The sequence below is a fragment of the Pseudorasbora parva genome, chromosome 18, assembly GCF_024679245.1.
Source record: "Pseudorasbora parva isolate DD20220531a chromosome 18, ASM2467924v1, whole genome shotgun sequence".
Lineage (NCBI taxonomy): Eukaryota > Metazoa > Chordata > Actinopteri > Cypriniformes > Gobionidae > Pseudorasbora > Pseudorasbora parva.
The window spans coordinates 12,087,470-12,112,727 of record NC_090189.1 but is presented as its reverse complement, the minus strand read 5'-3'; the positions used below and the strand labels follow the sequence as shown (position 1 = coordinate 12,112,727).

At 37.1% G+C, this 25,258-nt stretch overlaps 1 protein-coding gene across 3 annotated transcripts in view; it reads left to right on the top strand.

The window, feature by feature from the left end:
• nedd4l (NEDD4 like E3 ubiquitin protein ligase) overlaps positions 1 to 25,258 on the top strand; it is a 100,789-nt gene that overhangs the window by 17,877 nt on the left and 57,654 nt on the right. For all 3 annotated transcript variants that reach the window (XM_067423635.1, XM_067423634.1, XM_067423632.1), the window contains exons 2-5: positions 504 to 577; positions 16,412 to 16,493; positions 22,717 to 22,755; positions 23,472 to 23,525. In XM_067423635.1, the coding sequence (XP_067279736.1) occupies positions 504 to 577; positions 16,412 to 16,493; positions 22,717 to 22,755; positions 23,472 to 23,525 (249 nt within the window). The remainder of the gene's footprint in view (positions 1 to 503; positions 578 to 16,411; positions 16,494 to 22,716; positions 22,756 to 23,471; positions 23,526 to 25,258) is intronic.

The window sequence follows — 25,258 nt, the reverse complement described above, 5'->3', positions numbered from 1 at the left end:
CTATAGTATGTCATTTCTGGGCTGGTGAGCTTCAAAAGCGAGAGGGTGAATTAGATGCTCGTTGTGTAATTGTGAACAGCATGAATAGCTATTGAATGCAGGCCGAAGTGATGTTGGAGGCGGGACGCACTTATGCAGAGTGGGAGTCGTGAAATGGTGGTCGTTCTGGAGAGCTTTTGAAGGCCATGCTGAGAGGTTTAGACCACCTTATTCAGCCATAAGACAATACAGCGTCTTATTTCTCACAGGCGCTGTAACATTATTTCGTTTTAGCGTCTATCAATAAACAGAAAAGCTTTTTTGGCTGCCCCTTCCTCCTAATTTCTTTAAGATGCTCCTTTTTCACCCCTTTTCTGGATGAGAAGAGAGGTGAAATTAGGACACTCTCATGACTTAAACCCATCTTAAATGTAGGCCATGGGGCTATTTATCTTTTTTTCAGACTTCTACGAGGAGTATTGATTTATTCATGATGGTCTTTTTCTGTGTTTAATGTTTTGCAGAATGAATCTCGCATTCTCCGTGTCAAGGTTATTGCTGGCATTGATCTGGCGAAGAAGGACATCATTGGTGCCAGGTAAGAAATAAATAAAGATGGTGTCTGGAGAGACGGTGCACCTGTTCAGTCGGTTCACACATTCATTAGCAAATGCAAATGTTGGAAACCTTCTGTGTGTGTGTGTGTGTGTGTGTGTGTGTGTGTGTGTGTGTGTGTGTGTGTGTGTGTGTGTGTGTGTGTGTGTGTGTGTGTGTGTGTGTGTGTGTGTGTGTGTGTGTGTGTGTGTGTGTGTGTGTGTGTGTGCGTGCGCGCGCGCGTGCATGAATGTGTTTGTGTATTTTCTCCTTTATTCATGTGGCAGACCAACTGAGCTGCACTCTGTGAGGCTTTCTCTTGAATTAGACAATAGACTTATCCAAACAAATGATCTGTCTGCCAGGAAAGGAGCACAAAGGAAAAATGCTTGGCTGATCTCATCTGTGCAATGTTGCAAGTTCTATTTATTTGACTTAAAATTTCTCAGGTCCTGAAGTCAGAGGTCAGAGAGTGCATTAATACTGACAACTTTATTTCTGAACTCATCAGTTAACTTTTTGAATCTTGAATGTAATTTGTTTGATGTCAGATGGGCATTAGAGTAGGTAGAAATATAGTTTTTATTTATTTATTTATTTATTTATTTATTTTAAAGGCCATTCACAGCATTTCCTGCCAACTTTGCACTAGGGTTCATAACTGAAATTATACCAGTCAAAACCAATAGCAAACTCAATTTTCCATACCATTAGTTAATTTAACATTATGTGAACTTTATTTAATTTTTTTTATAATTAACATAAATTAGGGGCATAACGATACACCTATGCCACGGTTCGGTTCATGTCACAGTTTTGGAGCCACAGTTTGCTTCTGTTTGCTGTGGTGGCAGGGCACCAGCCATAATAACACTAGATTCACTTTTAACTTGATAACAACAGCAATAATTCAACTTATAAACTTGATCTTCCTTAACTTTATAAATTGGCTTCACGTTTTCTTTAGAGCAGTTAGCAAACCTAAGTAAAATAAAATTAAATAAATGTCTACACTGTAGTAGACTAGTCAGAAATAATCTACTCATTTTACCATTAACCATAATGTCAAAAAAAGCACATTTATTTCATAGAAATTGATGACACACAGTAAATGTTCCACTTTAGCCTACTTAAGCACATAGATTGTATGAATATGACTAATATAGATGAATAAATAGGCCTATAATATATTAAATAGCATTTTTGTGTATACTGTAAAGTAGCCACTACACTCATTTAAAAATATACAAAATAACATAAAGTGAAAATAAAGTTGCATGTTGTGGGTAAACAATAGTTACCATGGCTAATACACAATACATCATGAACTGTTAATGAATCATATAAACTGCTCCTGATGAACAGAGTGCACATCATACCTGCATGCCTTCCCAGCTAACACACATTGAACCAGTTACGTGATTTATAGGTACTTTACTTTTATTTCATGACTTAAGAATTGACATTGCATATTTGTAGTTTATCTTGTGCTATATATTAGAGCTGCAACTAACGATTATTTTTTCTGTCGACTAATCTAACGATTATTTTTTCGATTAGTCGACTAATCTAACGATTAATTTTTTTACCCTTTGAAATTTTTCACAATTCTGTGGCACCCCCTCACATAAGTTACGCTAGAGGTGTAACAGTACAGACTGCTCACAGTTCCCTTTGTATCACGGTTTTAGGTTCACGTTTCAGTACAGTTCGGTATTTGCTATGTTCAGGGGAAAAAGGACTTCTGTCAAATGAAAATAAAGAAAATAAGAACAGATAACTTAAATAGAAGCAGCAGCACAAATAAATACTATTGAGCAAAGATGAGAATAAAATAAACAATGCTTTTCAGGATTTTCAGGTAGGTCTAACATTAGTTTTTAGGTAGAGAAATGGAATTAAGTAATCAAAAGTAAAATAACCACACATTTAACTGTTTAAAATTAAAAAATAATCCTTATGAAACTTACAAAAGCTATTCAGTCAGGAGCAGTGAGTGATGTCTTTATCTTTTGTTTGACATTAAACAGACAGCAGTGAATGCTACTGCCCCTTTAAGACCCACGGATAGTCGTCGTATTTTCTGTATAAAGTTCACTTAAGGCATAGAGTAGGCTATGACAGTTTGACATACTTTTTGTGAGTTTGTCCGTTTAAGCACAGGATTTGAAAGACAACTCAATATTTGCGCGCTTTGGGACGAGTGCACAAAGACAGATCTTCTCATTCGAGTCTCCTGGCTACACGGGGGTAATGACTGTGAAAATGACTGCTCATATTCGGACGTACAGCAGCACTCGCATGCGTTTTATAAAGTTTACAAAGAGAGACCGTTTTGCCCACGTTTTTCTTTTATTATCGCTGTTGTTGTAGTGTACCTGAGGAGTCGTGTATCCATCGACAGAAACATACATACAGCATTATTTTCAAGTTACAACCCATATTAAAGATGCGTCATCAGATGCGAGATGAACCGAAGTGTAAGTGCGTCCCCGCAACTTTTGCTCGGGATCCCGGTTGGGAAACACTGGTCTGTTGATTGACACCGCGCTGGTTTGTTTAGAATTATATGAGCGCCGTGACCGCGCGCTGCTGCGTGATGAAGGCTTGTCGCAACTCTGTTATTCAACTGCTCTGGTTTTAAAAGCTATGTCATACTAAATGCGCCAAAATGCAATAAAACTTGTTTTACGGTCGAATGCAACGCGCGTGTGTGTGAGTGAGTAGACGCGCAAAAGGGCGGAGAGAGAAGGAAATGCAGCTAAACGAATATGCGTGCGTCTTTTAAATAGCGTAAAAATGAATGAATGACGAATGTGGCGGCCGTTATTGATTATGTGGCAGTCCGCCACAAATTAGTCTATGTGTGGGAAACACTGTTTGGCCTCTGTTTAAAGTATTCCCATACTTTTGGTATTTGCGGTCTAGGTTTTTGTGATAGAACCAGGAGCAGAAGCCAACATTACGCGAGATGAACGTCTGACACGACGCGTCGACGCATTTCACGAACGTCGACGTATTTCCGTAGTCGACGTCATCGATGACGTCGACGCGTCGTTGCAGCACTACTATATATACGGTGTGATATACGGCGCATGTATGCGTGTAACTAAAGAGTGTGTGCTACAAGCACAGTAATGGCTGACAGGACAGGAAAGCAGGTTTCTGAGGTTAGAGAGATTTTTTTCTTTTTTTCTTTTCGTAACAGGCTACAAAAATGACGATGTTGCTGGGACTCGAAGGTTACATTTAGTCAACCTGGCTAAATAGGGAAACTGGCTCTATTTGTCCTTTCACCAAACAGCTTGAGTGATCACCCAAGTTACGTGGCATGCACTTGGAAGACAAAAGTTAGTGTATATTTAGTAAATAATATTATAATTATTATTATATTTAGCATATTTATAATATTTATTATAAATATTTTATATAAAATATAAAAAAACTCTTATGACATGAATGGTAGGCAGTGTATCGCCGTTTTTCGGTTTCAATATATCATTACACCCCTAATATAAATGTTAACAATTAAATTAAAGTACAAAGTTAGATTACAAGTACAAAAAATGACAGCGAAATGGTAAACAAAGATACAAATTAAAGCTGCAGTCCATAACTTTTTATTTGTCAAAAATTATCCAAAATAAATTTGAGCAAGTACATAACCAGCCAGTGTTCAAAACGATCTCCCTACATTTTCCTGATTCACAACAGTAATCTTGTAATAATGTGTTCTAATCTGAGTGGGTACTCGTGGATTTCCGCTGGGAAATTCAAGCATGCCGCAATTCCTCTTTGTGTCATTACATCATATATACATAAAGGAGTCCCGGATAGTAGCTTATCGCATGTGAGAATGCTGCAGGTGGCGGATCATTTATAGCCTTTCCTCACAACAGCTGGAATAATTACATTTATCATTTTGATGGCGGATTGTAATCCAAAGTCCAAACGACAATCATCAGTGACAACTGGACATTCACCCGTATAGAAATTGGAATCTACAGGTAACTCTAATACACACTAAATACACGTAGTCACACAATGCTGATGTTGTTAACATTCAAAATTTGAGTATAACGTGTACAAAGTATAACAATGATAAAAATTTGCACTGTTTGATGTGACATGAGCTAAGCGATCGTTAGATTGTTACATTTACGGATTGCATCTTTAAGTAAATACTTCACGTTTCTTAAAGAAGAGGTTTTTTTTAATGTTACAAAATATGAAACAAAACTGTCAAAATGTTCTGTTACAATAAACTCTATACCTTTTGTAATACAACAAAATACATTTTTATGCATTTATTAGGCAATCATCACCTAAAACCATTTACAGTAATGATCCTGAAATTACTGCAATGTAATGTATCCATGACTGTTGTTCATCAGACTCTATTAGTTAGTTAATAAATAATGTGAAGTTAGTGCAAATGATAACAATTGCATTTATAGCTTGCCGCCTGTAAGACCTGAACAATCAGAAAGCGTTGAAATTTATTTTACTATTATTATTTAATTTCAGTTCTGACTTAGTATTTATGGTCATTTAGGACAGTTGTAAAGTTATGGTTACATGTTTATAAAGTTTTAATACATTTGCAGAGCCTAATACATAAACAAATAGCTTTAAACAGTAAAATGTCTAAGAAAATTGGGCTTTGTTTTGTTATTTTACGTCACTTGTCCTGTAGAAGGTTCAGGACAAGTTTAACCTTTGATACCAAACCATTTTTAAATTCTTAGAAGGCTTAACAATTGACACCTAGTCACAAATCTCTCAGAGTGGAACTTCAACTTCATAGTGGGGGTGTCTGGTGCTTAGCTCTCTTTAATGTGTACTGCCACTTAGATAATACGCCCTTATCTGCAGTTTGTTCACTCTGTTGCATAATGGACTTAAATTTGATTTGCTGCTTAACAGACCAGCGTATTTCCTTCCTTTTCCTCCCTCGCAGTTGCTTCATCTTTTTTAAGACAGAGTGCCATGATATTTTATTAGGTTTTTATATTTGTGAGGAGCAGTGTGGTATATTTGAGAGAGATTGTTGAAAATTAGTTGTGCTGAATATTTTTGCAGAAACAGTTTTTTCATGATTCTTTGATGAATTGAAGCTTCAAAAGAACAGCATTTATTTGAAATGGAAATATTTTATACCATAAATGTCTTTACTGTCACTTCTGATTAATTTAATGTCTTCTTGCTAAAAAAAAAAGTATTAATAAAAAAAGTATTTTGAACGACAGTGTATATTTGTCCCCATTTGAACTTTCAGTTTACTAATAATATTAGTAATATAATAATTATTATTATTTTTATTATTACTAAATCTTACTCTCATTGTTGCAAAAACAAACAAACAATTATATCCAAGATATAATGAGCGTTTACTCTCCCAGAGGATGTGAAAGAGAGAGCTCTTACAAATGTTAAAGGTGCAGTATGTAATTTGAATAGCTATTGGTTGAAATGGGTACTGTAGTCCAAATTCCAAATATTGGAGAGAATTGTTTCCCTCGCCCCCTCCTCTTCAGAGCTCAGGCTGCTTGCCAGACTGAGGACACACGGTAGGAACAAGGACAATTGACAATAGAAGGCAACGAGCCTTACACTGTAAGTTGATAACTGAGGTAAAATATGTGTGTTTTAATATGCCTCTGGTCATAGAGCTTTTTAGATGAATTCCAAGGCTTTTTAGTTCGGATAGAAGCTGTGATCACTGACCCAATTCGTTTTCTGGCTTCAATGGCTGCAATACGCTGGGGAAACCTGGCAACCTGAGGTGTCTAAATAATATTGGGTAGATAAATTGGCAGTGGGCGGGATAACGCAGACCAAAACAAAAACAGACATTCTGACACCGAACGCAAGTCATAGTAGAATAACTGACTGTAGCATTGTCTTTCAGAGAAGCAAGCATGTTAACTCAATGTTTTTCCGACAATCTGCAAACATATTATGGTATTTTTATGCTTTAGTACAGTCAAAAAATGCATACAGCAATGTTATGGCAATGTTTTCCAAAAATGCTTTGTTATACTAGTTGAAAATCTCTTCACATCCTTAGAGTAATTAATTAAATATTAAAAAAAGTGTTTATATATCTTCTGTGTAAGTCTCAGAACCAAAAACAAAAAAAATATGCATCCAATTATTGCATTCGATCCAAATGCAAGGATGTCTTATATCATATAACGTGTATTTCTATACCTTTGCCTTACACAGACATCACACACCATCAACGCTTTTTGTAAGGCTATGCAGAGTTGTAGACAGACACTTACCATATGGCGCAAACAAACATCATCCGCCTTTTACAGTTCCTTCTGAACAAAAAAAAAAGAGCTTAGACTGCATTCACGTCATGTCGTAATTACAAGATGGCAACCTGTGATGTACACAGAGCTGTTTACACACTGACTCATATTTATGTGTTTCAGTGGCAACACTATCAATGGCGAAATTAATCTGCAGCAGTCAGGTGGTACAAGTCAGATCTCTGTAAGATGTTTGTGCATTGTTATTGTAATGGTACTTGCTATGAGACATAAGGTAGTTTTATGGCCTTTCTCGTGATGCTTTGCAGAATCTGCTATGTACACGTTCATGTGTTTTTAAGGGAGGCATCTGAAGGGAGGGTGGGTTCGTATGCTTTCAAAGCTTGCTTGCTATTGCTAGCCTCTATGAAATTGCTCTAAATAGCTTTAAACTTGGCTAATTGTCATCCAAATTGATACTATAATAAAATAGTGGTAGCTGGATATAAGCACATTCTATTTAAGAATTAGCTCATTCAGCTGCCATCTTGGTACCACCACTAGGCACGTATTTTGTAATTATGAATGTATGGTAACCGTCATACTGTGAAAACCCTTGCAAGTACCCATTTGTAGCTGCTGTCATAGGGCTGGGGTGAATCTTAGGGTAGTAAATGCGGTCATACTGTACAAAGATCTGTCCGAATACTCAATTCTGATTAGCTGGAAGAAAATGTTAAATGCACAGGTAACTCCAAGTCCGCTAAATCAGTGTTCTATATTAAAGGTTTAGTTCACCCAAAAATGAAAATTCTTTCATTAATTACTCACCCTCATGTCGTTGGACACCCGAAAGACCTTCGTTCATCTTTGAAACACAAATGAAGATATTTTAGTTAAAAGCTGATGGCTGAGAAAGGCTTCAGAAAGGCCTCCATTGGCATTCAGTACATTCCCACTCACAAGACCCATAAAGGCACTAAAGACGTCGATACAAAGTCCATCTCACTACAACGGCTGTACAATCATTTTACAATGCGACGAAAATAGTATTATTGTGCGCACAAAAATCAAAATAACAACTTTATCCACCAAGTTATTGACGTGAACTCGACGCCTGCGTGAGAATATGACGCAGATCCACCGTTCAGATACATGACCCGGAAGAGGAGGAGCGCCGCTAACGTGTGAGTTCACGTCAGAGACCTACACGGAAGACAATAACTTTGGTGGATTGTCTTGGTGAAGTCATTATTTAGATTTTTTTTGCGCACAAAAACTATTCTTGTCGCTTGGTAAAATGATTGTACAGCCACTGTAGTGAGATGGACTTTGTATCGATGTTTTTAGAGCCTTTATGGGTCTTGTGAGTGGATCAGTGGGAATGTACTGAATGCCGATGGAGGCCTTTCTGAAGCCTTTCTCAGCCATCAGCTTTCAACAAAAATATCTTCATTTGTGTTCCGAAGATGAACGAAGGTGTTACGGGTGTCCAACGACATAAGGGTGAGTAATTAATGAAATCATTTTCATTTTTGGGTGAACTAACCCTTTAATGTGCTGTTTTCATTGACACACACACATTTGTTTTTGTGAAATGTAAGGACATTCCATAGACGTGATGGTTTTTATACTGTAGAAAACCGCATTTTCTATCCCACCTACACTGCCCCTGCCCCTAAACCTACCCATTACAAGAAACATTCTGCATTTTTAGTTTTTCACAAAAAAACAAAAAAAAACTCATCCTGTATGATTAATAAGCACTTGGAAAAGTGGGGACATGTGTAATGTCCTCAAGTCACCTTCTTCTGTAATTCCCATGTCATACCCATATCATTATAAACATTTGTGTCCTGGTTTGTCACAAACACAAACACACACACACACACACACACACACACACACACACACACACCGCACAGATGCAGGTAATTCAGAAACACATCTGCTCTCTCTCTCTCTCTCTCTCTCTCTCTCTCTCTCTCTCTCTCTCTCTCTAAACACTATAATTTATTCATTCAAAATAAATAAGTAATCTTACACACTATCTCTGTTTGATTAAAGCAGGGAGAATGCTAAATCTAACAAGCCATAACTGTTGATAATCTTTTTAGTTTAATGCACAGCTAGCCATGGATTATACATATTTATTATATATTACATAAAATTTTATCAAAAAGATGACAAGTTCTTTTAACTGAAATGTGTAAATTCTTTTGTCATATTGAGCATTTAGATTTTCTCTGAGTGGTCCATCTTCTCCTCATCTGCCTCTGTTATCATCAAAAAAGGACTCCAATGTTGAAAAGATTCAGAAAGATAGTAAAAAATAACTGGTAAAGTTGTATTTAATATAATGCTATAAAATAAACAGCAGTTTTTGATTTGAATAAGGGAAAAATTGACGTGTAGAATGGCTTGTATCTGGCTCCTTCTCCTTCCGCTCTCCCAGTTTTCTCTTTCTTTCTGTCTCTCCCTTGCTCCTGTGGTGAAGACGTCACAGCTCCTTATGTTCTAACTGTGCTGATCTACTGTAGGCTCCATCAGACCTGTCTGCTCCAATCAGAGAGTCCTAGAGCGTGTTTGTGTGTGAGAGTTTGTGTATCCCAACTTCCCACTGGCCGTAGATATACATTCTAATACCCATTATGGGTATCTCCTCTATGGACTAACAGCATGAATATTTCTGGCTTGTTTGGTTCATGAGGATGATGCCACATCTGTGTTAATTAAAGCAAAAGATGTGCAGCTGAGCAAATAAACGCCACAAGGCACCATCACAGATGTCTGAACGGAAGAAGCGAGGAGGGTTTAATTGAACAAAATCTGACTCCACACAGAACGTCTGCTTCATTTTATATCTCTTTTGACTACTTGATATATATTGAATCCTGAAAATAAATGAAATCCATACCTAACATCTGCACTTCATTTCTGGAAGTCTTTGACTATGCTGGCACAGTTCGCTCAGAGGCTGCATTCAGATTGTCAGTCCAAATCAGATTTTTTTTTTGCATAGCCGATTGAAATCCTATCAGATTTTGCAAGTGCGAACGGCGCTTTTCGTGTGGTTTATGTGACTTTCTCACACCAAATAAAAATGCCAGACGTTGTTTTAGGAAACATGTTGAAAGTCGCTACAGAAACAAGGTTTTGGTGTTGTGCTGGACGAGCAGAAAAAGACAATGTAACGGAGACATGTTTTGAAACCTGCAGATGAAAGGACAAAATAAATCCACACAAACAAGGCTCCTACGTTTTTGCCGCTGCCTTATGAGACGCAGTAGACCAGTGCGGCGAATACACATTGTCATTTTGTAAATAAGACAACATCTGTGGCAAGCAGTTTTGACTTTTAATAATTCCCAAGATATGAATTCTTGATATCAACTTTTCAATTCTTGATATCAACAATTCAATTGCTGTTAGTGACCAGAGATAGCCTGACATGGTTATACTGAATTCTAGTCAGAATATGAGTCTAAAACTGCCCAGGAAAGAGATCAATCGGATAGACCTACAACCAATCAGAGCAACCGAGCGACGCATAATGTTAGTTGTCAAATGTTAACAGAACTTAACTACACTGTGTTGCCACGGCTGCGTTTCTTTTCTGCGGGTTGTTATCCATGTCCGCAGGTTGAAGCGACCCCAATTATGTGATGTATAGACCCAGGAAGGTGGATTTTAGCAGGCAACCTTGTCAAAATAACACGCATTTTACACCCCATGCGCCGTTTTCGTCTGGAGAAGCTATTGTTTTGGATTAGTAGTTGGCGGGTTTTGTTGTAAAAACTTGGCAACCCTGTCTGCAACGTAAGAGTAGTAACGTTAGAATGAGGTCAAATAAATATTTTGCCGGTGTTGTCCAAAAAAAAAAAAGAATAATTTAAGGAAACTTACCAACATGATCATAGAGAAATAGTGAAGGTGAATGGATATACGAACAAGTTCTCCGTTTAGGATTAGAACAAATTCAACCCAAGCGCCTTTGATGACGTGCATGATTACGTTACTGTTTATCATCTGTCCATCATCGCCCTGACAATTTAATTTTTCAGGCATAATTACTCCTCTATAGATCAAGTCCAGAATGAACTGCCCGAGCTCAGATGTTGTGGGCGGGGCTGAGTTCGGCGGGCATCCAGGCTAGACCAGAAGTGGTATGAGAGACACAAATTGGATCGGAACAGTTGCGATACACAATGTGGACAGTCAATCATTTTAGATCAGATTAAAATCGGATAAGCAATTGGACTGACAGTCTGAACATAGCCAGAGAGCCCACATGCTTAGCAAAAGGCGACCTCTTATCAAAGAAAAAAAGAAAAGGATGGAGTGAGTGAGACATCCGGTGTTTTTCAGATTTGAACATGATATATCGCATGTTGCTTAAATTTGTTTTGGCAGAAAGATCTACAGAAAAGCAGAAAAGCAGAAAAGTCAGTTTCCTGTTTTGAGCAGTTCAGATTTTGTGTTGGCAAATATGCAACACGCGGTGTGTTTTTGGTTTGGGATTCTTTATCAATATATATTTGTTTCACTAATTTTAGTTTAAGTTCATCTTTCTCTTATATTTGTTGCAAGCCATTTTACATTGAGCTGCATAGGTCTTAAACCTTGTGTTGTTATTTGACAGCAGATTTCTATCAACCTTGAAAGTCATTGAAAATGTCAATGAAGCTGCAGTTTTTTGCACACGCAGTCAATAATCCTGTTTACCTTTATTTTACTTTACTTGAGTCTGTTGAGATCAGTCAGTTGAGAGTGTCCTCTGTCTCGGAGTCCCTTTTTTTGTTTTGTATTTCCCTTCTCATTTCTGCTTTTTGCACACAGTGAGGTAGGCCAACCGAACCAAGTCCCCCGTGACAAAGTCGCTCATCTCTATGGTAACGGTGTGCACTGTTAGTGTTCTTATGACACCTGAGCAGCTCCGTGGCCTTTAACGCGGGAAAATGGGACAGTGATTTGGGCATCTGGGGTTTCTCTAGTGCTGGCCAAGAGATCCAAGAAATTCCGAAGCAGGCTCTTGCCTTTGTCTTCAGGCTATTCTCAGAATGATTTAAACATATTTGTCAGTTGTTGTACACTTTTTATATTTATACACTATCCTTTTACATCTGCACATAAATGTATCATTCATCACATTTTTTAATCTGCTTCTGGAAGTGACATTCCCTTTTATAGCCAGCGAACATTCATCTTTGTTCAAGATGCATAATGTGTTTACAAAGTCCAGTCTTAAAAGTGGTATATTGTTTTTCCTAATCAAGAAGGCCGAATCCTTGTATAAACATTCAATTGGAGGCGACGGGGAATCCAGACACTGCAATTAAAAACCAGAGAAGACCATTTTCAGCTGCACAGCAGTCTAAAAGAAAAGGAAAGGAAGCTAAATAACTCTTCCAGGAGCCAGTGAATGAAAATGCTGAGCTTGTAGCAGTGATTTTCAGGCTGAAACCCAATTTACATATCCTACTTATACTAATTACTGAAAGTAGATACTGTGCTGGCGATTTTGAAGTACATCGTTTTAAGAATTAAATAAGCTAACATATAATATATGTCTATATAAGCTTATATATGTCATTATTGGGATGCTATGACATAAGATTGTTTCCAATTATATAATATAATTGATAATGGCAGTTCAGGATTGGAAATTGGGTTTAGACCATACTTAAAAACAGGTTTTGTGTGGGTTTTTTTTCACCTAGCACATGCATAAATGCAAAGATTTTGTAATTTTAAAATGTAAGAGTATATTCGATGTGGGGGAAAGGTGTCTGTTAGTATTATGAACCAGCATGAAAACAACCACTAGACCCTTACGGAGAGAGTAAGCCACCTGGGATCCAGTCAAATCAGCAGTTTCTAGTCACACGGCTTGCTGTTTTTCTACAACACTTTCTGTTTTTGTTTTTCAGTAATGTTTTGTTTTCAGTAAATTCAGTAAAATTCCATTGAGTTCTTAAAAAGACGACTATGATGACATTTTCCCTTGAACTTTGTGTTTGTTGTCATGTGACGGTCTTCACGTCTCCTTGTTGTATGCAAAGTCAGTGTAATCGCTTACAAGTTTCAGTTGTAAAATTCTCTACTCTGATCATACGCTGATCATCCAAAACATTAAGACCACCTGCCTAATATGCTGTTGGCCATTCCACTTGCTGCCAAAACAACCTGCTGAGGTATGAACTCTGGAAGACTGTCTGTTTATAGCTGGATTGAGATCTGGGAAATTTGGAGGCCAGATCAATGCCATCTTTTCATCCTGTTCCTCAAACCATTCCTTAACAATATGTGCAGGGTGCATTAAACTGCTGAAAGAGGCGACTTCCACCAGGGAACATCATTGTCATGAAGGGCTCTACCTTAGGTAGGTGGCACATGTCAAATTTACAAACCCGGGGTTTTCCAGCAGAACATTGACCAGAGCATCACACTCCCTCCACCGGCTTGTCGTCATACCACTGTGCATCCTGGTGCCATCACCTCTCTAAGTAAAGGGCACACATGTACACTGCCATCTGCGTGATATAAAAGAAAATGACTCATTGGACCAAGTGACCTCCTTCCACTCCTCCAAGGTCCATTTATGATGCTTGCATGCCCATAGGCCCTTTTAACGGTGGACAAGGGTCATCATAGGAACTTGTATTGTTCTTCAGCTACGTAGCCCTTATATGCAGTAGAGTGTGTTGTGATGCATTCTTCCCATCATTCAAATTGTGTGAGGCTTGTGCCACAGTAGACCAGATGGGATGGGCTTTGTTGCCCTCGTGCATCACGGAGCCTTGGGCGCCCGAACACTCGTCTGTTTGTGGTTTCTCCCTCCTTGGCCCACTGTTGGTAAATCCTCATCACTGCTGACTGGAAGCAACACACAAGCCTCCTCTGACCCAGTCGTTTGGCCCTTGCCAAAGTCTCTTAAGCCAGGGCTCCAAGCTTCGGCCGGCTTAGTTTTTCTGGTGTGTTCCGCATCGTTAGCTATAGTCGGATGCCATTGGAATTTTTTTGCTGATTCATCATGAAGAATCGGCGTCAGGCTGTCAGTGAGAGAGAACTCCTGGTTGGCTGTTCAGCTTAGCAAACGAGAATAAGTGTAATAAGTTGCAAGCAAGTCAAAACTAAACAAGACAGAATTTCTGCTTGAACTGATTGTTCACTAAATATCTAATCGACTCAGAACTTGATATGTGACCTTGTTAGGATTTTTTGTTTGCTTTACATGTGACTGGTCATAATGTTTTGATTCATTATGTCCACCAAAACTTATATATATATATATATATAATATGCTAGCCACGGGACAAAAAAAAAAGTTTTTTTTTTTTTTTTTTATGGGAGTGGTGCATTTTTAAAATAGCAGGAGTGTAAACGAGATGCTGAGCGCTTTTACTTTTTTTTTTTTTTTACCGGTCGCTGGGAGTTAAAGGATGTTCAACTTTGTGTAAAACACAGGCGCTCATCACTGTCAGTTTTTTACCCAACCGTCCAATCATGGTGTACACTGTACTTTGTCAACAGATGACTACAAGCATAATAACAGAACTAAATCATTTAAAACAAGAATCAGAGGAAATGCTTTACTTTGTATCAACATTTTTGTATAGAAACAATACAGAAACAAACTGTTTAGATACTAGTAACACTTTTAGATACTAGTACAAAATTAGATACTAGTAACACTTCATATCATAGCAAGAAACTGAAGTCTTCACTGGAAATTAAAGCACTGCACTCCCAAAATTCTCTCAAACACTCACAGCTAGGCGTTTTTCAGCTGGTGGACACAGCTTTAGTACAACGTCTCTTTACAAAAAACTAAATCAACTCTGACTTCATCCGAACAACACTCTGAAATGCATAATTTTCCTGTTATCACTGTAAAGCTGCTTTGAAACAATTGTATTGTATAAAGCGCCATATAAAGGTGACTTGACTATATGTAGTGATAAATGAATAGCTGTACAAAATTCAAAGTCTGATTGACGTCCGAATGTGTGTGTTTTCCTATAATCATACAGTGAAAGCACATTTGTCCCTTACATTTTTGTCTCATAATAGCTTGATGATATTTGCAGTCCTTTATTTACCTTAAGTTTCATACTATGAAATTAACCACTTACAGTATAGAACTTTACAGTTGATTGTAAAATATGTTGAAATGTACTACTGTCAATCATATCCATCTTGTAAGATTATTATACAACTTTTCCATATGGGATACAGGCTCAATGTGCATCTGACCTATTGTTCGATTTAGTCGCTCATTGTACGTTTAATTGTTCCTGTTTGGTAAGCTAATGAATTTTGCTGTGCTAATCCTTAATTTTTTAATGGCTTCCTTTCTTTGTCTCCCTTCCGGTTTCCTGACCACTTTTCCAACTTTACCTCACCCAGACCTATTGCTTAATGTTTAGTGTTAGTTGAGTTAGGATATGCAGATGCTATTCTGAAAAATCTGCAAAACCTTTTTTGCATATGTAATCTCATCATCATCCCATTAATGTTTATACAAAAATACAATATTTCATACTTCAAGCAGCACATTTGTATCTAGGTTGGGTATATAAATTGATTAACTTGTACTTTGGTTTGTATGATACTTAAGAGTACAGTGAGTACTACTTAAGAGTAAAAAACAATTAGTCCGGTTAGCGGTATTATAACAAAGTGGTCGCAATTGGGAACAATAGCAACTCAGCCACAAAGTCATAGGCCATGTGAAATCACAGAGCGGGGTCAGCGCATGAAAAGTTGTTTTTCAGGAGTTGGGCATGGCCCCTTATTTCCAGTAAAGGGAAATCTTACTGCTTCAGCATACCAAGACATTTTGGACAATTCCATGCTCCCAAATTTGTGTTAATAGTTTGGGGATGGCCCCTTCCTTTTCCAACATGACTGCGCAGCTGTGCTCAAAGCAAGGTTCATATAGACATGGATGAGTGAGTTTGGAGTGGAGAAACTTGACTGGCCTGCACAGAGTCCTGACCTCAACCCGATAGAACACCTTTGGGATGAATTAGAGCAGAGACTGCAAGCCAGGCCTTCTCGTACAAACATCAGTGCCTAACCTCACAAATGCGCTTCTAGATGAATGTTTAAAAATTCCCTTAAACACACTCCTAAACCTCGTGGAAAGCCTTCCCAGAATAGTTGAAGCTGATATAGCTGCAAAGGGTGGCCCAACTCCATATTAAACCCTACGGATTTAGATTGGGATGTCATTAAAGTTAATGTGGATGTAAAGGCAGGTGTCCCAAAACTTTTGGCCATATACACTATATCTATCATAGCTTTTAACATACTAGCTCATCTCCTTATTTTCCCAATGCCAAAACATGACACATTTGTCATTTCATTATTTAATTGCCTGACAAGCACAAGGTACGTTATAGAGATTAGTGAAATTTATCCATCGGTCTTGTAAAAAATATTAATACACTGTTTAATACATGTATTGAATCTTCATCTTTTCTAGTTTTTGATAGCATAAACTTTTAATTTAAATTTTTTAAATTGTTTTTGTGGGAAGGTCTTATGTGTGTTTCTCTTTGTTTCCCCTTCAGCGATCCATATGTCAAACTCTCCCTATATGTCGCTGATGAAAACCGAGAGCTTGCCTTAGTACAAACGAAAACCATCAAAAAGGTGAGTCTTTGTTACACTCCGCAGCTGTGACATTTAGATTTTAGTTTAAAGTTTCTGAGAGATTTTAGGAAAGTAATGAAGTGATGAGATAAACAGGTGATTGTTCAAGATGCTAAAGCCACTGCCACTAGGAGGAGTACTTCCATAGACAGGTGGCACTACTGCATGGGCTTTCATAGTTTTGTCAGGCCTTGAAAAATATGATGCAACAGTATTGTTTTAAGAATTCAGGACCATGCACATTTTTGCAAACTATGTTTACATTATTATACTGTGAACTGAGGAACAAAATATGCTTTACTGTCTTTAAACCATTATATTTTAAAATAAGCTTAATTTCCTTTTATGTAAAACATAGTCTTATATCGTTTTTTTTTTTTTTTTTTAAATCTTAGGTAAATTATTACCCAGTTATGTTATTAACAGATTTCATGACATGAAGTGCTTGTTGAGGGAGGGTCAGAGATAGTGGAGCAAATTCTGTATGTACATTGATGGTAATGGAGTACTAATTTATGCTTCCCTGTTTATACTTCTGTTTGTCCTTGGAATGCACACACAAGGAAATAAACAACGATGCCCAGAGAAGTCACTTAAGATAACGTCACCAGAAATTAGCAATTGAAATGAGCCTTGGTGTAACATTCACAGACCTCTTGAAAGCAAAGTGCATGCTTTGTTTTGATGCACATGTCTTGTAGGCTGTGCAGTACATTTAGTTGACTAACCAGATAATGCTTAAACATGTGTTTTAAGAGAATAATGCAATAGTTATGATGAATAATGTTCTTTAGAAAATGTATTTGAGAGAGTCACCCATAGTTAGTTTATTTTACTCACCCTCAAGCCCACCTAGGTGTATATGGCATTATTTCAAAAGAATACAATCTAGAGGTTATTTATATGCTTTTTTGTTGAATACAGACTGCAGTCCGCTAGATGCAAGCTAGATATTTTACTTTATCAAGTGTGTATTATGTATATTTTTTAGGGCTGTCAAAGTAAACACGTTAACACAAGTTAATTTTAACGGCACTACATTTATTAACGCGTGTTAACGCAGAGCGCATTTTCTGTTTGATCCATAGCCCGTAGTTGGAGAAATTGGGATAAGCCATAGACGTAAAGGATGCAGCAGCAAACATTAAAAGGAAAATGGTTATCATTAATATTCTAAACCAAAAGTGCAGTTATTGCCTATAAGCTACCATATTTTCTGTTTAACCATAGACACCAGTTCGAAAGAAAAGTTAGTTTACATTGAGCACATTCTCTGCAGTCCGAGCGCGATGCGTGAATACACTGAAGCTCACTCTCGCTCATGTCTGAGGTAAATCATTGACACATCACCACTTACAGTACATGTGCTTTATTGAACTAAATGCATTAAAATCGGCTAAAACGAATGCACAGGTCTTTCGTTTTACTTGAGTCTGGTTTTACTTACACAGGTCGCCGTGTTCTTCACACTGTTCACGTGAATCGAGGCATAGTTCGATGCGCAGACGCGAAATACCGGCAGTTCAATAGAGAGCGCGCCTTAAAAGGCCTCACTATATTCCTACTCGTGGAATATGGACCTCCTCCGGGCGTGGTGTGGTACTGGTATGCTCACAGGTCCGCATGACAGCTTTCACATTAACCAGTTTTTCATACGAACTGTTTTTAGCTTTTATTTTTAGCTAGGCTTAAGAGACATGAACGAGTTCTTTGATAAACATCTATGACCTTTGATAAATATCTAGTCTTCATGCTGTTTTATTGATTATTATTGAATAAGTATTATATGGTTTCACTAATAATAAACATACATTTGCATAAAGCATGCATATTTGTCCATATACCCATGTTGATTAGAGTATTAAAAACTGAATTCAAACTTAATTTAAGATACATTTACAACAAATAAAAATCTGCGATTAAATTGCGATTAATCACGAGTTAACTCATGACAATCATGCGATTAATCACGATTAAAAAAAATAATAGTTGGACAGCCCTAAAATTTTTCTTACAAAAACCCATTGGTTCTTTTCAGAAGGCCTTTATTAACACAACCCCGGGCGTAGTGTGGATTACATTTATTATGGATGGATGCATTTTTTTGGTCTTTACATTTTGGGCTGCTGTTCACTGCCATTATTAATCTGGGAAGAGTCAGGACATTTTTTTAACTCTGATTAAGGACATAAACGCATGTTCGTCATCTTCAGAGCCACTCTGAGAGCCGTTTCATCTGAGTTCATTTGAACTACTGTCATGTCATAAGCACACAGAAACATTAAAAGTTTGGTTTAACTTGAGAAATACTATTTTGCAGTATAATTTAGATATGTCTCAGTGTACTAATGATACTAACGCTAATGTAATAATTATTAACAATCAAACTATTTTTTATTTTTAGTAATATATCACAATTTTTCTTCCATGTTTTAATTTTATCAGTATAAAGCTCGGTTTGTGCAGTTTTTTTTAAAGATTTTTTTAAATTTATTATTAAATTAAGAGATGAATTCATGTTTTATGTCTTCATTTGATTACCAGAAAATGCACAACAATTAATGGAAAAATATTTTAAAACAAAAATAATAATATGGTTGTTTTTTATGAATTCAATTAATTAAGTAGCTATAGCATACTATTTCCTGGTAAATATTACAGTGAACAAACATCACAGACAGTGGGAAACCAAGGCAGCTCTGGCATTATGTCAATAACGCCTCTATAAATTACAGTTTCTTTACAGTTATTGATGCATCTCTTAAGTACCGAAAAAAGGAACCGTTTGGTACTGGTACAGGTACTGGCGAAATATCTCCTGGACATATTCTTGACACGTAAACTAAGAGTTTAGTCTCAAGCAGGCGATAAATCGACTTTGCAAGTCAGTCAGCATTTGGGTCCATTCAGTTCCATTAAGTCAGTAATCAGAAAGTCCTTACTCTGGAGTCTCCTGTGCTGTGACTGCAGAATTGTCAGGTTATTAATAGCTGACAATGCACTGCTGTGTGGAACATAAGCCTCCTCGTTCCTCAGGTCTCAGTGTTGACGGATGCCTTAGGCGTCCTGCTTTGATAGACAAGTCTGGGAACTCAATGGCCAGTGGCACATCGCAGCAGAGCATCTTGTCTCATCAAAACAAAGACGTATGTTTATGGCCAGATTTAATTTAAAGTGTAAATACACCCATTATGAAATATATCTACATGTATATTTTACTATAGGCCTAGACGAAACATTTAGTCTTAGATTTTCATTAATGCTTATTGATGGACTTTGTACTTATTACAATTAAAATAGTCAGGAAGGCTTATAGCACTCGTATTTTTATTTTATTTTATGGAAATGAAATAAAAATAAAGCATGAAGTTTTACAGAAAGTTTCATTATAAATAGCAAATATTGCTTAAAAAAAAAGAAAAAAAAAGATTGTTTACAGTGTGCAATATAACATGAGTTCATGTTGCGCGTGTAAAAAAACAGTATTTTTCACACTATTTACTTATCTGTACAGCGCTGTTTCCTCTGTCCTAAAAACGGCCTGATGATTTCCTTATTCTATGAAGTCCCTCCTTCAGAAATACGTAACGAGTTCTGATTGGGCCAGCACTTCCCGTGTTGTGATTGGACAGCAGCTTAGCGCACTTTGCCCGGAAAGGTCCCGCCTCTTACCATAATGGGGATATGCAGACCACGGCCTCTATTTTGAGTGTTCTTGTGGGCGGAGGGTTAGTCAACAAACGGTTCTAGTGACGTCGTTCATGCAAGGAAGTGCAGGGGTGTAGTACAAACCGGCCGTTCGCTGTAGGCTTTGAAAGGGATCTTCTGTTAAATAAAATATCTCGCTTGGCATTGACCTTTGAACTTTATAATTTTACAGGTATTATTTATGCTCTAACAGCAACATTTCACACTAACTAAAGTTTGAAAGATGAAATCGCGAAGAACGGGACCTTTAAATCATATCCATAATGTAAAAAAAAAAAAGAGTTTTTTATATTTAGTGTCAAACTTATTTGACACTAAATATACTGTATGTAATTAGAGGTTTAGGAAGCTTTCTCAATATTGAAGACATTTTTTCCTTATTTACTTATGTGCTTTGAGTTTACATATGCATAGCTGGTGTGATGCCAGTTTAAAACTAGGTTTACAATAGGCAATTGCCTTTTACAATTACAATTAGACAAAGATAGCTTACAGTAAATTTGGGTTTCAGGCTATGAAAAGATTCGTCTGTTTAGGCTGGAGTTACAACTATAACTGATAACGCCTTCAACAGACGTGGAGATGGATTGACTAAAGGCTGCTGAGAGTAAGAGGAAGTCAGCCATGTCTAGGTTAAGCTTAAGGTGATGATTGGTTATCTATTCTGGAACGTGAGAGATGCAGACTATGAAGAAAGTGGAAATGGAGGGAGATTATAGGATCTAGAACGGAGAGTGTTGTTGGCATAACACTGCTAAGAGAAACCATGTGGTTTGATAACAGAGCCACAGATAATGTCGTCGGCCTGAATGCAGAGCCCTGTGGGACTAGTTGTTAGGGGAACAGTAGTTGAATATTGGATGTGTAGAAAAGGAACCTCCAGTTGACTTGATTTGTTTGTATTGCCAAGTAGGATAACCAAGCAAGCAGTTGATTGTCAGACACAGTGGGCATGTCAGGAAGAATCAAATTGGGAGCAAGAATACCCTGGCCGCCATAAGCGATTTAGTCACTGCAACTATGGAGAGAGGATTTCAGTTCACCAGCATTACTTGCTGACTTTTACAATAAAAGAGATGAGCAAAGACATAAGATAATGAATCGGAGTTGGCGGGTTTATTTTTGCTGATGAGGAAATTCTGTGATTCAGCTCAAACCGTTTGTTTAAGTGAATCGATTCCGAACTATAATTCAATGATTTGTTCAATCATCACTCAAATATCCTTGGATGTCTCTTTGTGACAAAATAAATGTAGGTAATTATTAGTGTTTACTGTATACTGTTAAATTGAGGAATATTTAAAAAAAAGTGTCTAAGAGAGAAACATTTAAACATGTAAGAGCAGTTATATGTTGTAAAATGTAGTTTTTCTTCCTGTATAATTTACACCTGGGTGTATTTCTACGTTTAAATAACCCAAACTATTTTCACAAGCTTCGACACAGTTCACAGACCAATAAAGCAGACATATTTACAGCATCCTGCATGTTTGTGTGCGTGAATCATATCAGTTTACACACATATGTTTATGACCCGCCAATCATTCAGTTCTTGTGCAGATGTCATTTTTAATTAGGGTCTTATTTTAGGTTTGAGACCACATTGAAAATCTGAGATTCGACCTTTAAGTAGGATTGCGAATGAACACTGTAAAATGAATTTGAAATGGAAGCATTCAGTTGTCTCTATACATGTTTGTTTCTACATTTGTTAAATCAATTAATGTACTCCTCTGAGGACATTTAAATTAAATTGTCCATCGGTCTGCCATGTTGACTTAATGATGAAGTTCTTCTTCCACTTAAAAGGATCAATACCAGTCAAGGGCCGGTGCACTCTCTCTGACTGAATGTCGGGACTAACCCCTCTCCCCCTCCCCCTTCCTCTATTTATCTTTTCTCTGTAAGCTACCATAAAATATTTTATTCAAGTATAGTAAATATTAGCCAACGGTCTATTCTAAATTTCCTTTGTGTTGTAAATCTCAGCAAGATAAATACTCGTCACTGCTGTTAAAATAACTGGATGAAATGATCCACTCCTCATTCTCCAATATAATCAAGGTTGTTTTTTTAGGTTTTTGCCTTCTCATTTAAATATCTTATCAATATGGTATGACGATTCAGAATTGAATTTAAACATTTGGATAGAATTGAAAAGTTGTATATGGGATTTGTAATATGACTTTAAAGTATAATTATATGTGACATTTATGTAACTGCTGTAGGTTTTTTGTATTACTATGACATTAGCATTTCCAGAATTATTATTGTTTTTATGGCATTTTTAAAATACATTATAATACACAAAGTATTAATGCTTTATTTCCCATATATTACCTGTTTTTTCATTTCATTTTGATAATGTGAAGAACGGCAAGGTCGTAATTGTGGAAAACGTGTTATAGTTAATAAAACTACCTGTTGAATTATTTGTTAGTGTTTTAAACAGAAACAAATCAGTATCACATAAACTGTTGAAACACACAAATGAACATGTTTGGTTCTTTTTCAGACTCTCAATCCCAAATGGAACGAGGAATTCCATTTTAGAGTAAGTAGCTTGTTTCCAATTTTTTTAATGTATTTATTTATTTTTGTTATCCCACACAAGCCAAACCAGCCTCATCTAATTCATAGATTCACCTGCTGTGAAAACGAGAAAAGATTTTGTACAGGAAGGCACCCTGCTAAAAATGTAGTCTGCAATTTTGTTCTTTATTGAATCTCGACTCTGCCCAGAGCTATCAAGAAATCAGCGCATTGTAATCTGTTATTATACCTCACCTTTCAGCACCTCTGGAATTGTAATAATCTATTATTAGAATCAGCACATCATTTTGTGTGACGTCGATGGCCGGCAATGTTGCTCATATGTAAAACAATCTAGTGAAAGATTGTGTTCCGGCGCCGCAGAGCTGCTTCATTTAGGAGTCCATTCACACGGACATGATTTATAGGTGCTATTCTAAGCTTACGATAATGAACACCCCCCAACACACACACTCGCACACTCAGTCATTACAGTACTTTTCTCACATTCACACCATAATCAGGGTTGGCACCCCTGAATCTCAGAAAGCTGCTCCACCAATGAAATGGTTTTATATCTACATAGCAAATGCCTGCGTTAGGTAGCTTGCATGTGACTGAAAAGTGTGTGTTTTTCTTATTAGCCATTCTATTTTTGTTTTTTAAATTGTATTTCTTCGACAATGTTACTCAAAAACATTGCATAACTTTGCATTCTCTCTTCTGTCATGTCTGCAGGTTTGTCCACAAAACCACAGGCTTCTTTTTGAGGTGTTTGATGAAAACCGCCTGGTAAGAACCACCTTCACCTGATAGTACATGTCAGCCAGAATTGTTGCAGGCATATGACATTACTATTACATTTAATATATTACTAATGAAATGATGGCCCCTCCTTTTCTTACATGTGTGACATATTGTGACCTATTGGTGTTATTCAGTTGTTTGTTAGCACCCTCTAGCTTTACTCCAAAATCTAGTGAATTTGTTAATTTCCGCATTCCTGACTACACAGATGACAATTTTTGATAATTGAACCACAGCCTTGCCACAATGAATACATGCAAATTCAAATGTCAATTAAAGCTGCGAGCAGCGATGACGGGCCCAAGCCAGTGGCACCACCACCCCGGTGGCTTCAGGCAAATTGTGCAAGACAGGCAATATGCATTTAAACAGGAGAGTATTTTAAAATCGCTCAAATATGCCACATTTACCGCAGCAGCTGGTGCCGCTATGACCACAAGCCACACCCATGATGTAATTTAAATATAGATGAATTCTAATGTAATATGATATAATAGGTAATTTTCAAATATGTGAATATGATGATTTTAATATTGATTTTAATATTAGTGTGAGATAAGAGTAAGATGCGCGTCTAAATTTTATTATAAAATTTACTTAGACTGACTGGGTAAACCCAGCCTGATCCGCCAGCGATTTGACTTCGCCCTGCAACACAGTCTGAAAACCCGTACATTCATTTCTACTGCTTCTGTTACACTTTTGTGGAAACAAATCACAGGCTAACTTATTCACCTGGCACGCTATTGGCGAGTTTAGTAGTCTGTTTAGTTGACTATCCAATTGCATACAGAGTCATTCAAATAATGCTCATTGATCAATCTTAAATTGAGCTTGGTCTGGTGATACCCAGACAACTTATAAACTAGAAAATCATGTGAAATTTACTTTTTAAATCAATTTGATTTTTATCAGTAAATAATTAATTTTAAGACATGTATCTTTTTAAAAACAGCAAATGACCTTCTGTAAAGCCCATGTATAGAAAACACACGCACACGCACACACACACAATTTCAAGCATGCTAAGTCTAAAAAACACCCAAAAAGATAATTAAACTGACACTTTGCCATAGCAACAGCATATAAAATATCAGGAATCCATTTGTATGTCTATATCTGTCATGTTTTCACATTATACTGATGAAGTTTGAAGTAAATCGGGTGAAAGTAAGACAGTGATTCAAAAAAAATTCAAAAAGTGACACATCCTGCTGCCAGTTGGTGGCACTATAACTTTGACTGAATATTGGAATGTAGATGTCTTCAGGCCAGGACTCTTGTCAAACATGTGAAGTTTGAGGCAGATCGGACATTGTATGCCTGAGGTACAACAACTTCCTGTGTCATGGCGAAACATCAACAATTGTGAGGCCGCCACGGACACACCCTTCAGGGAAAACTCAAGATCTTCCCAATTTAACACCACAAAGGCCTTTAGATTAGACTGTGCAAATACAATGTTGATATGATTCAATCTCTAGGAGGAGTTTGTTAAAGTACAACGTCTGGCAATGGCAAAAACTGCACCAATGTACCAAAGAAAATTCAAAATATCTCAGTTCCTGTTGGTTTTTCAGATTTTGCGACTTGGGTCTTTTTTGTAGGTATTGGGCATAGACCGTAAAAAAATATGGACGACTCGACATCATCCGTTTCCGCTTGCCATATTTGAAGCTTTCAGGCGGCCTTGCACGGCGCGGACATCTTGGGACCGA